At 39.0% G+C, this 16,850-nt stretch overlaps 1 protein-coding gene across 6 annotated transcripts in view; it reads left to right on the top strand.

Annotated features, from left to right (window-relative positions):
* The window catches only part of ANO6 (anoctamin 6), a 233,363-nt gene extending 228,868 nt beyond the window's left edge, over positions 1 to 4,495 (top strand). For 5 of the 6 annotated variants that reach the window (XM_055581512.1, XM_055581523.1, XM_055581539.1 and 2 more), the window contains one exon: positions 1,389 to 4,495. In XM_055581512.1, coding sequence (XP_055437487.1) covers positions 1,389 to 1,598 — 210 coding nt within the window. In that variant the 3' untranslated portion in view covers positions 1,599 to 4,495. The remainder of the gene's footprint in view (positions 1 to 1,388) is intronic. The other variant, XR_008714674.1, reaches the window with a different exon arrangement.
* Positions 4,496 to 16,850: the final 12,355 nt, after the last annotated feature.

Consider the following 16,850-nt stretch of genomic DNA (forward strand, 5'->3'; position numbering starts at 1 on the left):
CTTCAAGTAAAAGCCAAAGTCCTTATAATAGCATTCAAAGCCCAGCACAATGTAGCCACGCTCTATTACTTCCCTGATGTTACTCACTCAGCCTCCCTGGAGTATACCCAGTAGGCTTCCCCCATGTGGACTCTGTGCTGGGTGTTCCCTCTGCCTAAAATGTCTTTTCTCCTGATATTTAACTTCCTTACTTCCTTAAAGTCTTTGCTCAGTGAGGCTTGTCTAAACTGATCTACATAAAATCTATATAAATTTTATCTCCCACCATAACACTCTTCGTAACTGTTACTCTGCTTTACTTAGCTTATATCTCTTGTTTTCCCCATAGTTCTTACACATTTTAAGGCTATGTGTAATTTATTGGTTCTTAATTATGTCTATTCTGTATTATCTCTAGCCTCTTGCTAGGTTAGGGTTTTTGAATGGTGCATAAATAAAAAGGTTTTCAAGCTCATTAGTCATCAGGGAAATGTGAGGAAAGCTCAAAGTGAAATAAAGTTCATTGCATAGTCATCATGTTCATTTGAAAAAAAAACGTGATGATAATAAGTGCAGACAACAATGCAGAGTGACTGAAATCACCACACACTGCTGGTGGTAGCGCTGTTTTGGAAATATTTGGTACCATCTTGTCAAATCGAACATTCATGTAACATAGGGTCTCAGCAGTTCCACCCCAGCTGCCGCTCTTGACAGACTCTCACAGGTATTCTCCAGAATCCAAGTGTATGAATGTTCCCAACATCATTATTTCTAATCCAAAACCTAGGAACTAGACCAATACCTTTTGATAGCGGAACAAATAAAGTATTTTTGCACAGTGGAATGTTATAAAGAAGTGAAAATGGACTACAGTTATACATAGTAACGTTGATGAATCTTAAAAATTAACTTTGAATGGAAAAAAGCAATTTTCAAAAGATTATACCATACAGTATCATTACTGTTTTCATAAGACTTAAAGTGAGTAAAACTAAACAAGATATTCTTTGGGGGATATATACATGCTTTGTTAAACTATTCAAAAATAAATGAAAATGATCTACATATACTCAGATAGATAGGTTAGTGTTTACCTTTGGGGATGAGGCCTGGGAATAAGACAGGAAAGAAACACACATAAAAATGTCATAACATCATCTGTGCCATGGTGAATGTTCTAGATGTTAGGGAGATATATTCTTCTCTACATAGCAAATAGTATGGTTGAAATTTATGAAGTAACAAAATGTAGATCCATGGCAGAACCACACCATGGAGGTAGAGCTTGAACACCTACCACCCTGCCTGATACACTGCTGTAACGACCGGCAAAAATAAATGGAAGAGCCTCTGTGTTCCCCTCCATCTCTTTGTGACTGACTGACATTTTTTTTTCTCTCCCTCAGCATATCATCTATTCTGTGAAGTTTTTCATTTCATATACAATTCCAGATGTATCGAAAAGCACGAAGAGCAAGATCAAGAGAGAAAAATACCTAACCCAGAAGCTTCTTCATGAGAATCACCTCAAAGACATGACCAAAAATATAGGAGTCATAGCTGAGAAGATGATAGGAGCAGTCGTAGATAACAATTTACGACCAAAATCCGATTAAGAGCTTTATGTTCTGAGAAGCACTTTAAAGAATTTAGCTCTGTCAAAATTTACTATGAATCACTAATGAGAATGTTTAAGTTAAATCACTTTGGCAAATAGGAGTCTTAACTATCGCCATTTTCATGCAGATTATTTTTCAGTTTCAGCTAGTGATGCAGGAACTGGAAAATGTAAAATTGAGTTGAAGAAGGGCATAAAACTAATCACCAGAAAGACCAAAAATGTTACTTTTGGGGATAAATTGGAATTTTAATCATACACGGGAATTCTCTTCATGTGCTTAAAGAAACAACATCTACCAAAGCAGAGTGGAGTTTTTTCCTCATCTGATTATTTTCATTCCTTTCTGTTCTGAAGCACATGATCTTTTTTTATTTTTAGGCACTGTTTTGTTTCTTCACTCTTGCTAGACCTGTTCCAGTTATCCTTCCATTACAGTACCATCATTAAAGGCTAGACATGCTAGCTCTTGTGTGATTAAAAATATCTAACACAGAATTCAGTTTGAATGCTGTATTAAGTTGCAGATAGACCCAAGACTTTACAATATTTAGGTGTCTTATCTGTTCCTATAGAAAAGGAAACCTCAGGTAATAAGAGGAAATAGTTTCAGTCTTCATCTTGGCCTGTCTTTCCATCTCGGAGAAATACTCTTAATGGATTGAAATGAAGATTGCACTTCTGAGCATACTTGTGCTATTGATCAGGATAATTAATTTACATCTAAAGATATGTCATATCTTGAAAAAAATGAAATCAAGTGATTAAAATTACATATTTATCAACATAATGGTTTGGAAAAGATGAGCCTATCGAGCTCCCACCAGCTGCCCTTTATCTGTTAGATCTAGGAAGTACAGTATTGCAGGGACCCTTGTGATTGGCTCACAGCCATTGTAACAGCACAGTGCTGCGCATGTCAAGAGAACAGCAGGTCTCCTCAGTGTGACCTCGCCGTGTTCCTAAGAGGGGTTCTGCACATCCTGGTGATCAGCCTACCAAAGCATCTGCCATAGTGAAGGTAGCTCAGCACATCCTCCCTTCTCTTACTTTCTGCCCAGTAACTTGTTTGTAATTGCATGTTTGCACCCGGGGAGTGTTTTTAGGGAAGGAGACGGAGAAACGGGGATACCCAGATAATTCCCAAACAAGAAAAGAGACTGGATTTGATTTGAATTTTCAGCCTCCTATCAAGCCAATCAGGCAATTAAGGGTCAAAAAAAACCAATTGGTTTGGTCACAAGCCCTGCTGTCAGCTGTAGGTAACTTCCTGTTGAACTCCTGTCCCACTGTGCACATCTTGCCCTCGGTTTATTCAGTTCAGCACTCTTTACTGCACTTTACTGCCTTTTGGATGCCTAGCCCTCTATAGGCTCTAGAGAAGACACAGGGCCTGTACCCCTCACCAGTTACTGGTGACAGGGCAGGGCTGGGTGCAGAGAGAGCGTCTGGCACCTCGCTCTCTCTAAATGGGCCACTCGCCACCCATTACGATGCTGCTCAATGCCCAGGTGCCACAGGAGCCGAGGCACTTAGAATCCCAGCAGCGAAGAACAAGGAAACACTTTTCAGTGAGCAAATTGACGGGCTTGCTATAATAGCTGCTATAGCAGCTTCACTCCAGGTCATAGTTCTAAATGTCTGCCATGAATGTTAACAAACCACGGGGGGAAAAAGTATTAATGTAGGATTCAGTGAAACAGTATTCTGGACTTTTGAATTGTCCCAGTGGATCAGGATCTTTTCACTAGCTTTCTTGATAATGTTAAGGGTATGTGTGATCAAAGAGTGCTCGTGACAGGCCACGTGAGGTCTGGTCAAAGAGGGAGCGAGAAATGCATTTCTTCCCAGTGGGGAAGCATTCTCGTCCCTTGCCCTGCTCACCTGGGACGCTGCTCCTGAAAGTGGTGCCTCTTCCTCTCGTATTACCTCTTCTCTTCTCTGAAGTGTAGGACTATCTCCTAGTGTTGGATTTGGCAGTTACTCACTGTTTGTGGAACTAGAAACAAGGAAATGTTCTTGCCTTATCTCCTTGTATATAAAATAGAACTTGAATTGTGCATTTCTGTTTTCATAAATCGTCTTCATAGTTCAAAATCTGCTTCTGTGGACAGGAGGGAAAAAAACCTCTACGTTTTTAAAGGCAGCAAATGTGATGTATGACACTGCCAATACTGCCCGGATGGCCAGGTTGAAATGGCGACCTAGGGTCATCTGTGACTCCGACATTGTTCATGTACGTCTAGTGCTGACTTGTGGGTGATGAACATGTGGGGCTGTGTCTGCAGGCACTTGTGGGCTGGATCTGTAAATGCGAGCAGAGGCAGCCCCCTGGCAAAATGGATGGGTGTGGCAGTGGACCCATGAAGGGAAAATCTGGCCCTAGACCTGCCCCATGTTAACCACTAGAGAAATTTTACTTTGTATCCTTCTGTGACGCCTGTGAATTTTAACAGATCAAAGCATTAGACCAAAATACTCAGGAGATTTTTCTCTAAATATCCCTGATATTTTAGTTATGTCAATAGGATGGGAAAGCTTTCGTTTTTGTTTGAAAACTAAACAAAACCATCTTGCAAACTGTTTATCACTGAAAGTCTTCCCTTATAATTGCACGTGCATCTTGAATTTCAGAAAACATTAATTCACAATAGGGGAGCAGGACGTGCTCTTTGTTGAAACACTTCTTGTACCATTTTCTTGTGTCCATATTATATTTTAAGATGTTTGAAAAGTTAAAACGTATGAACAGTTTAAGTAAAACTGAAATATTCATGATGCTTTTCATACACTGTGGCATAAGATGTAAAGTTTGTAATATTTTGCAAATTTCTGTGCATTTTAATATTCTTTTTATAATTATGAGCATTTTAATAAATTCATTTTTAAAAACAATACTGTGGCCTACTCTGTATGCAGCTGTCATAATGTTTTTAAGAAAGCAAATGTGTATCTGTTTACCGGTTTTGTGTCACTCAGATAACATGTGCACTTTTATGTGGATTATATCTAAAATTTTGTTTTTCATAACCTATACTTACTTAAAACATGATTTTTCTGGGGAAAATGGAGGGGTAGGATTTCAGTCAGGGCTGCTGCAGAAATTGCTGGGACTGAGGCCCACACAGGGCACCAACTGGAGACCAGATGTACCAGTGTTGCGCTGCATCAGCTAGTAGAAAGAGGTGCTTCCTGTTAAAGGTGTAAAGATGCTTCTGCATGCTACACCCGGAGAAGGCAATGGCACCCCACTCCAGTACTCTTGCCTGGAAAATCCCATGGATGGAGGAGCCTGGTAGGCTGCAGTCCATGGGGTCACTAAGAGTCGGACACGACTGAGCGACTTCACTTTCACTTTTCACTTTGATGCATTGGAGAAGGAAATGGCAACCCACTCCAGTGTTCTTGCCTGGAGAATCCCAGGGACGGGGGAGCCTGGTGGGCTGCCACTCTATGGGGTCGCGCAGAGTCAGACTCAACTGAAGCGACTTAGCAACAGCAGCAGCAGCATTCTAAACCTGGGGCATGTCACCTGACATGAGGCAGCATCACCCAGACAGGACACATCTCTAATAAGGCTCAGAAATGTTGTGTTTGGATCTGCTGTGGCCTTTGAGTACAGAAGGGAGAATTATGGAAAAGAATATAATGGAATTTTTCATTACAAAACCAACCTTTTTTTTTTAAATCCTATAATACAACATAGAATCCAGATTTTAATTCATTCCATCCTTTGATTTTTTTTTTTTTTTTTTTTTGGACCAGCTTAAATCTCATTAGGCTTCCAATAAAACTAAGTCAAAAAGTGTCCATAACTGGACAAACAGGGTAAAGCATTTTCTCTGATTCTTAAATGATGCTCTTGGGACAGGTACAGATGATGTTCTTGTCCCTTCAAATATTTTAAGTCTAGTAAAGGAGCAACTAGAAATTCTTTAGCAGCACCTCCTTCTTATTTGGGGAAAATGGTGAAATCTTCAATAACTGGTATCTATCTGACCCCATCAGGTACTCTGCCAGATGTTTGCTTACACATGATCTCACTGCCAAGATGATTTTATTACAAGGAAATTTTAAGTAACTGTTTAAAAAATGATGACATTACATGATTTAAAAAATACATATACATGTTCAAAGTAAACAAATGGGACCTCATTAAACTTCAAAGCTTTTTGCACAGCAAAGGAAACTAAAGGCCAGGTGGAAAGTCAACCCTCAGAGTGGGAGAAAATAATAGCAAATGAAACAACTGACAAAGGATTAATTTCCAAAATATACAAGCAGCTCATACAACTTGATACCAGAAAAACAAAAGCCCCCAATCAAAAAGTGGGGAAAAGACCTAAACAGACATTTCTCCAAAGAAGACATACAGATGGCTAACAAACACATGAAGAAATGCTCAACATCGCTCATTATTAGAGAAATGCAAATCAAAACTACAAGGACATACCACCTCACACAAGTCAGAATTCAGTTTAGTTCAGTAGACTCTGCGACCCCATGAACTGCAGCACACCAGGCATCCCTGTCTATCAACAACTCCCGGAGTTGACTCAAACTCAATGTCCATTGAGTCAGTGATGCCATCCAACCATCTCATCCTCTGTCATCCCCTTTTCCTCACGCCTTCAATCTTTCCCAGCATCAGGGTCTCCTGCAATGAGTCATTCACATCCGGTGGCCAAAGTATTGGTGTTTCAGCTTCAACATCAGTCCTTCCAATGAATATTCAGGACTGATCTCCTTTAGGATGGACTGGTTGGGTCTCCTTGCAGTCCAAGGGATGCTCAGAGTCTTCTCCAACACCACAGTTCAAAATCATCGATTTTTCAGGGCTCAGCTTTCTTTATATTCCAACTCTCACATCCATACATGACTACTGGAGAAACCATAACTTTGACTAGATGGACCTTTGTTGGAAAAGTAATGACTCTGCTTTTTAATAAGCTGTCTAGCTTGGTCATAACCTTTCTTCCAAGGAGCAAGTGTCTTTTAATTTCATGGCTGCAGTCACCATCTGCAGTGGTTGTGGAGCCCCAAAAAATAAAGGTAGCCACTGTTTCCACTGTTTCCCCATATATTTGCCATGAAGTGATATGACCAGATGCCATGATCTTAGTTTTCTGAATGTTGAGTTTTAAGCCAACTTTTTCAAGCTCTTTCACTTTCATCAAGAGGCTCTTTAGTTCTTCTTCACTTTCTGCCATAAGGCTGGTGTCATCTGCATATCTGAGGTTATTGATATTTCTCCTGGCAATCTTGATTCCAACTTGTGCTTCATCCAGACCAGCATTTCACATGGTGTACTCTGCATATAAGTTAAATAAGCAGGGTGACAATATACAGCCTTGACGTACTCCTTTTCCTATTTGGAACCAGTCTGTTGTTCCATGTCCAGTTCTAACTGTTGCTTCCTGACCTGCATACAGATTTCTCAAGAGGCAGGTCAGGTGGTCTGGTATTCCCATCTCTTGAAGAATTTTCCACAGTTTGTTGTGATCCACACAGTCAAAGGCCTTGGCATAGTCAATAAAGCAGAAGTAGATGTTTTTCTGGAACTCTCTCTCTTTTTCAATGATCCAATGGATGTTGGCAATTTGATCTCTGGTTCCTCTGCCTTTTCTAAATCCAGCTTGAACATCTGGAAGTTCACGGTTCACATAATGTTGAAGCCTGGCTTGGAGAATTTTGAGCATTACTTTGCTAGCGTGTGAGATGAGTGCAATTGTGTGGTTTTGAGCATTCTTTGGCATTGCCTTTCTTTGGAATTGAAATGAAAACGGACCTTTTCCAGTCCTGTGGCGACTTTTGAGTTTTCCAAATTTGCTGGCATATTGAGTGCAGCACTTTCACAGTATGATCTTTTAGGATTTGGAAGAGCTCAACTGGAATTCCATCACCTCCACTAGCTTTGTTTGTAGTGATGCTTCCTAAGGCCCACTTGCCTCCGGTCAGAATGGCCATCCATCATCAAAAAGTCTACAAACAAAAAATGCTGGAGAGGGTGTGGAGAAAAGGGAATGCTCTTGTACTGTTGGTGGGAATGTAAATTGATACAACCACTATGGAAGAAGATATGGAGATTCCTTAAAAAAAAAAAAAAATAGGAATAAAAACCCTGTATGACCCAGCAATCCCACTCCTAGGCATATACTCTGAGGAAAACAAAATTGAAACAGTCACATGTATCCCATTAATCATTGCAGTACTATTTACAATAGCTAGAGGGGGAGCCTGGTGGGCTGCCGTCTATGGGGTTGCACAGGTTTGGACACGACTGAAGTGACTTAGCAGCAGTAGCAGACCATGGAAGTGACCTAGATGTCCATCAACAGATGAATGGATAAAGAAGTGGTACATATACACAATGGAATATTACTCTGCCATTAAAAGGAATGCATTTGAGTCAGTTCTAATGAGGTGGATGAACCTAGAACCTATTATACAGAGTGAAGTAAGTCAGAAAGAGAAAGATAAATATCATATTTTAATGCATATATATGGAATCTAGGAAAACAGTACTGAAGAATTTACTTACAGGGCAGCAGTGGAGAAACAGACATGGAGAATAGACTTGTGGACTTGGGGAGAGGGAAAGAGTGTGTGAGATGTATGGAGAGAGTAACATGGAAACTTACATTATCATGTGTAAAATAGATAGCCAATGAGAATTTGCTGTATGGCCAAGAAACTCAAACAGGGGCTCTGTATCAATCTAGAGGGGTGGGATAGGCAGAGGATGGGAGAGAAGTTCAAAAGGGAGGGGATATATGTATACCTATGGCCGAGTTAGGTTGAGGTTTGACTGAAAACAAAATTCTATAAAGAAATTATCCTTCAATAAAAAAATAAAACAAACAAAAAAGAAATACACATGTTAAAAGAAGAAAATCTCAAGTTATACAAGGTGGCTAAACAGGAAACCTAAGTCCTGCTATTACCCTAGCTCAGGCCAGAGGTCCCAGGAAGTATGAGTTAAGTCCACCAAGGGCAGTCTGTTTGCCCAAAAGAGACTTCAGAGATGTTCTTTGGTTTTTGTTGTTGTTGTTGTTGTTTTTCAAAGTATAGTCAGTGTGTTGAGGTTTCAGATCATAAAAGCTAGTTCTTTCCTTTAAACTTTGAAGTTGAGCCCAAATCCTATTCTTTTCATAAATTTAGCAAATTTTACCAGTTTTAAAAAGACTTCTGAATGTTTGGCTCCATTTGCAAACTTAATGAAATGCTTTAAACTATCTGAAATAACAGTTATAAGTTTAGTTCAGTCTGTTTCCTTTCTAAGTACTACAGTTTTGCAACCATGACCAAGAAATCATAAGTGGAGGAACTACAAACTCTTCTTTCTCCTGTTCATCTCTTTAGAGGATTCCTTTCACAAACCCACATTCTCCCGTGTGACCCCTCTACTGGGAGACTGAAGGTACAAGTGGACAATGGCCAGACCATACATAAAAATATAACACTGACCCACCACCTGCAGCAGCCAGCCTAGGAAACCAACCCTTTATCTATAATAATCAGACTAAGAAGCCAACCAGACTTGTAGGAAGTCAGACTACTTTCTTTCTAGTGACAGGCCAGGATGCCAAACAATAGCCTCTGAAACAATCAGCCCCAAATATCCAGGACTTGATTAATAACTGACAGCTTCCCTAATTTTTATCCCTACTTCTGTCTTAGGACCAACCAGAGAAAGCCAAATATGCAGCTCTCACCAATCATGCAGGATGCCCTGTTCTATTACCCACCTCCAGCTTCCCCATACGAATTGCCTCCGATCAGAGTGCACCTGAAGTCTTCCTGTTTTTCCACTATATACCACTCCTCTGCCTGCCTTTGAGTCTCTGCCAAAACACATGTGACAGTACTAATTCCTTTGCTACAGCAAGCTCAGAATAAATAGGCTTTGCTTTTTTTCATTTAGTTGGTCTTTTTCTTTTCTTTATTTTTTAGTGGAGGATAATTGCTTTACAATGTTGTATTGGCTTCTGCCATACATCAGCATGAATCAGCCAGAGGTATACATATGTCCTCTCCCTCTTGAGTGGTCTTTATTGCTACTAAATTATTTAACCTAAGCTCTAACTTCCTACCATGAAATGGGCCTAAATAGTTCCACCAGTCAGTGTCATTTTGAAGTCTCTAGTGTGTCACACTGGATTCAGTGTGCCAGGAAGTATAAAAAAACCACAGGATGAATACAAGGCATCTTCTTGGAGGTGAGTGTTTCAATGATGAAGGGAGAAATAATTGTATTAAAATAATCACAGATATGCTATGGCATTGAATGCAAAATATGAGTGCATTTTTAATTTAAAATAGCAATCTTCAAAGGAATTATATGTTTATGGTGAGCTGCTTCATCTAGGCCCCTAGGTCATACCTATACTTTCCTTTCTTCATGGGAACTTGGCTGGAAATGTCTATGAAATATTGACATATTTTGAAAGCACCTTGTCAGCCATAAGATTTGAGAAGAATGGTTCTCAAAGTGTGGTGTAGATTCCTTTAGGAGAGTCTGAGACTTTTTCATGAAGTCTACAAAATTAAAGCTATTTTCATAATTATGTGAAAATGGTTTTAGCCTTTTTCACTCTCATTTTCTTACAAGTGTACAGTGGAGTTTCCAGAGGCTACGGAACATGAGATTTGGCCACAGATTGAACACAGAAGCAGTTATGAGCATCCAGCTGTAAACCAGACATGAAAACTATAAAACAATATACTATACTCTCATTTTAGGGCTTCCCTCATAGCTCAGTCAGTAAAGAATCTGCCTGCAATGCAGGAGACCTGGGTTCAATCCCTGAATCAAGAAGATCCCCTGGAGAAGGAAATGGCAACCCACTCCAGTATTCCTTGCCTGGAGAATCCCATGGACAGAGGAGCCTGGCAGGCTACAGTACATGGGGTCTCAAGAGTCGGACACAACTTAGTGACTAAAGAGAGAGAGAGATTCTCCTGTTTAGAAAAATAGTTATTTTTCATTTAAACATATTATGTATAACATGCAATAGGGTTTTATTTTTAAATTAAGTAAATTTTTTAAATTTCTCAGTTTTTGTTTCTAATATATTAAATATTAATAGATGTTATTCACATAAAAGCTTTTTGGAGCTCCAAAAACTGCTTTATAATACTTTAAGATTGTGAAGAGTCTTGATGATCAACAAGAATGAGAACTACTGCTTTATACTAATAAAAAATATGAGGCAGAGCCAACCATCACATTCATGTTGGATTTGGACAGTAAAACTCCAAGTGTGACAGTGTCAGGAAAAAAAAAAAAAAAACAGTGTGCCCTTTCAACTCTCAATGCATGTAAAATGCATCTTGTGGTCACTATCAATGACTTCTATTAAAGCCCAACTCCAGCACAAGACTGCATTGGTACTTCTGCTCTGACAAACCTTTTATCCTTGCCTGAAACCTGCAGAACTCTTGATCTTGCTTCCCAGATGTCTGTCCTGGGCTGCACAGTTTGATGAGAACTGCTGCAATTTCTTTTGTGTATCTGCCACATTCAGCACATATTTCTGTATATATTTTGGATTCCAGCCTGTTTTGGAAATCCTGGGGTCCCAGAGGAAGAAGTGTGACCAACAATATTAGTGGGCTAGATGCCAAAAGTAGCCAGAACTACATATCCTGGTGCCATTTAGAGGCCCATTGGAAAAACATGATTGAATACTGATCCTATAAACCATATGCAAGGAGAATTGCCATTAAAAATAATCTTTTAATATTTTTAAAAAGGAGGATAGTGTACTTACTCATTGTTTCTAAGCAGATGTGGCAGTAGAATTTCAATAAATACTTGCTGAATGAATCAATAAATAAATGAATGAATGCCTTACCTTCCCTGATACCAAGTTTTTCCATTCAAGAAATTTAGGAAAAATACCCCAGAATGTAGAATAAGGTTAAAATGGAAATCACAATTGACACTGCATATGGAAAACCCTAAAGTCTCCACACAAAAACCACCCAAACTGATAAATGAATTCAGCAAGGTAGCAGAATACAAGATTAGCATACAGAAATTGGTTATATTACTTTATACTAAAAATGAAATATCAGAAGGGAGATATAAAAAAAATACCTTTTAAAATTGCATCAAAATAAATAAAATTCTTGGAAATAAACCTGACCAAGAAGGTGAAAGACTTATATGCTGAGAACTATAAAACATTAATAAAGGAAACACTGAAGGTGATTCAAAGAAAGAGAAAAATATCCCATGTGCTTGAATTGGAAGAATTAATTTTGTTAAAGTGGTCATACTACTCAAAGCAATCTACAAATTGATAGCTTATGGTGAACGATGTCAGATTCGTGATCTCCGAAGAAGAAGATTTAGCTTCGGGACCAGGGACCAGGCTTGATCACTCAAGAGCTTTTGTGTAGCAGTTTTATTAAAGTAAGAAAAGGGACAGAGAAAGCTTCTGACACAAGTATCAGAAGGGGGGTGGAGAGTGCCCCCTAGCTAATCTTTAGCAAGGGAATTATATATTTTTAATTAGTTATTACAATAAATCAAAAGAATGTCTCAGGTTGTAAAAAGTTTACCAGACCCACTCCCACAATTTACATTTTAGGATTACAGGATTAGAACTTAACAAGAGAAAGATCCTACCAGACCTACTCCCATAATATACATTCTAAGATATCAGTATTAGTCAGAAGGTTTTCAGGAAGGAGAAACTGTCCTCAAGTAGGATACATTGTTATTATATAATCCCTAAACCAGTGAACCAGTGAAGTTGCTCAGTTGTGTCCATCTCTTTGTGACCCCATGAACTGTAGCCTACCAGGCTCCTCCATCCATGGAATTTTCCAGGCAAGAGTACTTAAGTAGGTTACCATCTCCTCCTCCAGGGGATCTTCCCAACCCAGGGATCAAACCCAGGTCTCCCACATTGCAGGCAGATGCTTTACCATCTGAGCCACCAGGGAAGCCCATATAATCCCTAGTAAAGAGTTTAAACTGAGTTGTTTTTTGTGTAATCATCAGTCCCAGGAAGAAAAAAGAAAAAGACTGTTTTGTGTGACTATGACTAGGGAATGTAGAGAAAAAAAAAATCTGTCCTTTCCTCCTCCTTGAGAATTCATGGCTGGATGGCATCACCAACTCAATGGACATGAGTTTGAGTGAACTCCAGGAGTTGGTGATGGACAGGGAGGCCTGGTGTGCTGAATTCATGGGGTCGCAGAGAGTTGGACGTGACTGAACTGAACTGAACTGAGAACCCCAGACCCCTCTCTCCTCAGGGACCCCCAGACTTCTTATCAACCTGCCTAGGAATTGACTCTCTCAAGATTTCATGCAATCTCTATCAAATTACCCATGACACATTTTTCACAGAACTAAAACAAATAATCCTAAAATCTATATGGAACCATAAAATACCCAGAATCACCAAAGAAATCCTGAGGAAAAAGAACAAAGCAAGAGGATAACCCTCTCTAACTTCAGATAATACCACAAAGCCACAGTAATCAAAACAGTGTAGTACTGACACAAAACAGACATATGGATCAATGGAACAGAGAGTCCAGAAGTAAACCCACTCACCTATCGTCAATTAATCTTTGACAAAAGAGGCAAGAATATACAATGGCAAAAGGTAACTTCAGCAAGTGGTGTTGGAAATCTTGGACACATAACCTATAAGACAGCCAGAAAACAAGATGGGATTAGAAAGCCCTTATCTATTGATAATTAAATAGAAATGGATTGAATTCTCCAATCAAAAGTCATAGAGCGGCTGGATACATTTTTAAAAATCAAGACCCAAGTATACATCACTTACAAGAGACTCACTTTAGCCTCAAGAACAAACATAGGCTCAAAGTGAAGGGATGGTAAAAGATGTTCAGTACAAGTGGAAGCAAAAAGAGAGCACAGATTGCTATACTTATATCATACAAAATAGAAATTAAGCCAAAAACAGTAATGAGACAAAGTAATTATGTAATGATAAAGGGATCAATTCATCAAGAAGATAAAAAATTGTATATGTGTGTGTGTGTGTGTGTGTGTGTGTGTGTGTGCACAACATTGGTGCACCTAAATATATTAAGCAAATGCTAATAGATCTAAAGGGAGAAATAAGAAAACTAAACTACTAGTAAAAGAGTTCAATACCCCTCATTCAATAATGAATAGATCATCCAAACAGAAAATCATGAAGGAAACACTGGACTTGAACCATACTTTAGACCAAATGAATCTGAGACATACACAGAACATTTCATCCAACATCAGCTGAAAATACATCCTTCTCAAGTGTACATGGAACATTCTCATATAGATCACATGAGAGGTCACAAAACAAGGCTTAGAAAATTTAAGACTGAAGTCATGGTAGGTATCTGTTCCAACCACAATGGTATGAAGCTAGCAAGCAGTGATAAGAGGAAAGCTGGAAAATTCACAAATATATGAAAATTAAACAATGCTACTGAACACCCACTGGGTCAAAGAAGAAATGTTTTTAAATCCAGAAGTATCTTGAAATGAACAAAAATAGAAATATAGCATATCAAAACCTATTGGATACTGCAAAGCAATTCAAAGAGGAAAGTATGTAGTGATAAATATCTATAACAGAGAAAGAGAGAGAGAGAAAGGGGAGGATGGAGGGAGAATGGAAAAAAGGAAGAAAAAAGGGGGAAGGAGAAGGGAGGTAAGGAGCAAGAAGATCTCAAACAAACTAACTTTACCCCTTAAGAAACTAGAAAATAAAATAAAATAAAAACTAAGCCCAAAGTTATCAGAGGAAGAAAACAACAAAGCTCAGAGTAGAAATAAATGAAACAGAGACAAGAAAAACAAAAAGAACACAACTAAGAGCTGTTTATTGAAAAGATAAAGTTGACAACCTCCAGGTAAACTATGAAAAAAGAACACCAAAAATGTAAAGTAAGAAATGAAAGAGGAGACATTACAACTAATGTCACATAAAGAATAAGAGATTGCTGCTGCTGCTGCTGCTAAGTCGTGTCAGTCGTGTCCGACTCTGTGAGACCCCACAGACGGCAGCCCACCAGGCTCTCCCGTCCCTGGGATTCTCTAGGCAGAATAAGAGACTATGATGGATAATTTTATGCCAACATATTGGATAGCCAAAAAGAAATGGATGCATCCCTATAAACATATAATTTACCAAACCTGAATCATGAAGAAACATAAAATATGAAAAGTCTAATAATAACTAAAAAGACTGAATAAAATTTCTCAACGAAGGAAAAGTCTAGCACCAGATGGTTTTAATGGTAAATTCTACTAAATACTTAAAAGAATTAACACGTATCCACCTCCCAAACTCTTCCAAAAAATTGAAGAGGAGGGAACACTACCTAATTAGTTTTACAAAGTCAGATTTACTTGATACCACAACCAATTAAAGACATTAGAAGAAAAAGAAACTGCAGACCAAATTCCTGGTAAAAAAAGATGCAAAAATTCTCAACAAAATCTTAGCAAATTGAATTCAACAACACACTAAATGAATCATACACCGTGATCAAGTGGAATATATCCTAGGATGCAAATATGGTTCAGTACACACAAATTGATAAATGTGATAAACCTGCAGGTCAGAAGGGAGTGGCATGATATATTTAAAGTGATGAAAGGGTAAAACCTAACAACCAGGAATACTCAAGCAAGCAAGTCTCTCATACAGATTTGGTGGAAAAATCAATAGCTTTACAAACAAGCAATAGTTGAAAGAATTCAGCACCATCCAATGAACTTTACAACAAATGTTAAAGGAAGTTCTCTAGGTGAAAAAAAAAAGTCTACTACTAGAAATAAGAACATTGCAAAATGAAAAAGCTTACCAGTAAAGGCAAACATACAGTAAAGGTAAGAAATCATTCACACTCAAAACTACAAGGGAGGTTAAAAGTCAGATGTCCTAGAATCAACTATATCCACAATAAGTAGTTAAGGGATACACAAAACAAATAGATGTAAAATATGATATGAAAAACAATAATCATGAGCAGAAGAAAATATAAATACAAGATTTTTTAAAAGACATTCAAAAATAAAAAATCAGCAACATAAAACAATCATGCTGCTGCTGCTAAGTCGCGTCAGTCGTGTCCGACTCTGTGTGACCCCATAGACGGCAGCCCACCAGGCTCCCCCATCCCTGGGATTCTCCAGGCAAGAACACTGGATTGGGTTGCCATTTCCTTCTCCAATGCATGAAAGTTAAAAGTGAAAGTGAAGTCGCTCAGTCATGTCCGACTCTTAGCGACCCCATGGACTGTAGCCTACCAGGCTCCTCCATCCATGGGATTCTCCAGGCAAGAGTACTGGAGTGGGGTGCCATTGCCTTCTCCGTAAAACAATCATATACTCCTATAAAACCCTCAGGGTAACTGCAAAACAAAAATTTATAATAGATATACCCTCAAAAAAGAAAAAGGAATTCTAAGACAGCTCTGAAGATAGTCATCAAATCACAAGAAATGAAAAAGGAGGGAAGGGGGGATGGCGGGGAGATCTACAAAAATAAACCCAAAACAATTAACAAGATGGCAATAAGAGCATCAGTTCAGAACAGTTCAGTCACTCAGTCATGTCCGAATCTTTGTGACCCCAAATATCGCAGCACACCAGGCCTCCCTGTCCATCACCAACTCCTGGAGTTTACCCAAACTCATGTCCATTGAGTCAGTGATGCCATCTAGCCATCTCATCCTCTGTTGTCCTCTTCTCCTCCTGCCCCCAATTCCTCCCAGCATCAGAGTCTTTTCCAATAAGTCAACTCTTCGCATGAGGTGGCCAAAGTACTGGAGTTTCAGCTTTAGCATCATTCCTTCCATAGAAATCCCAGGGCTGATCTTCAGAATGGACTGGTTGGATCTCCTTGCAGTCCAAGGGAATCCAAGAGTCTTCTCCAACACCACAGTTCAAAAGCATCAATTCTTTAGCACTCAGCTTTCTTCACATTCCAACTCTCACGTCCATACATGGCCACTGGAAAAACCATAGCCTTGACTAGACGAACCTTTGTTGGCAAAGTAATGTCTCTGCTTTTCAATATGCTATCTAGGTTGGTCATAACTTTCCTTCCAAGGAGTAAGCGTCTTTTAATTTCATGGCTGCAGTCACCATCTGCAGTGATTTTGGAGCCCCAAAAAATAAAGTCTGACACTGTTTCCACTGTTTCCCCATCTATTTCCCATGAAGTGATGGGACCAGTTGCCATGATCTTCGTTTTCTGAATGT

Source organism: Bubalus kerabau, chromosome 1 (genome assembly GCF_029407905.1).
Source record: "Bubalus kerabau isolate K-KA32 ecotype Philippines breed swamp buffalo chromosome 1, PCC_UOA_SB_1v2, whole genome shotgun sequence".
In the NCBI taxonomy this organism is placed as follows: domain Eukaryota; kingdom Metazoa; phylum Chordata; class Mammalia; order Artiodactyla; family Bovidae; genus Bubalus; species Bubalus kerabau.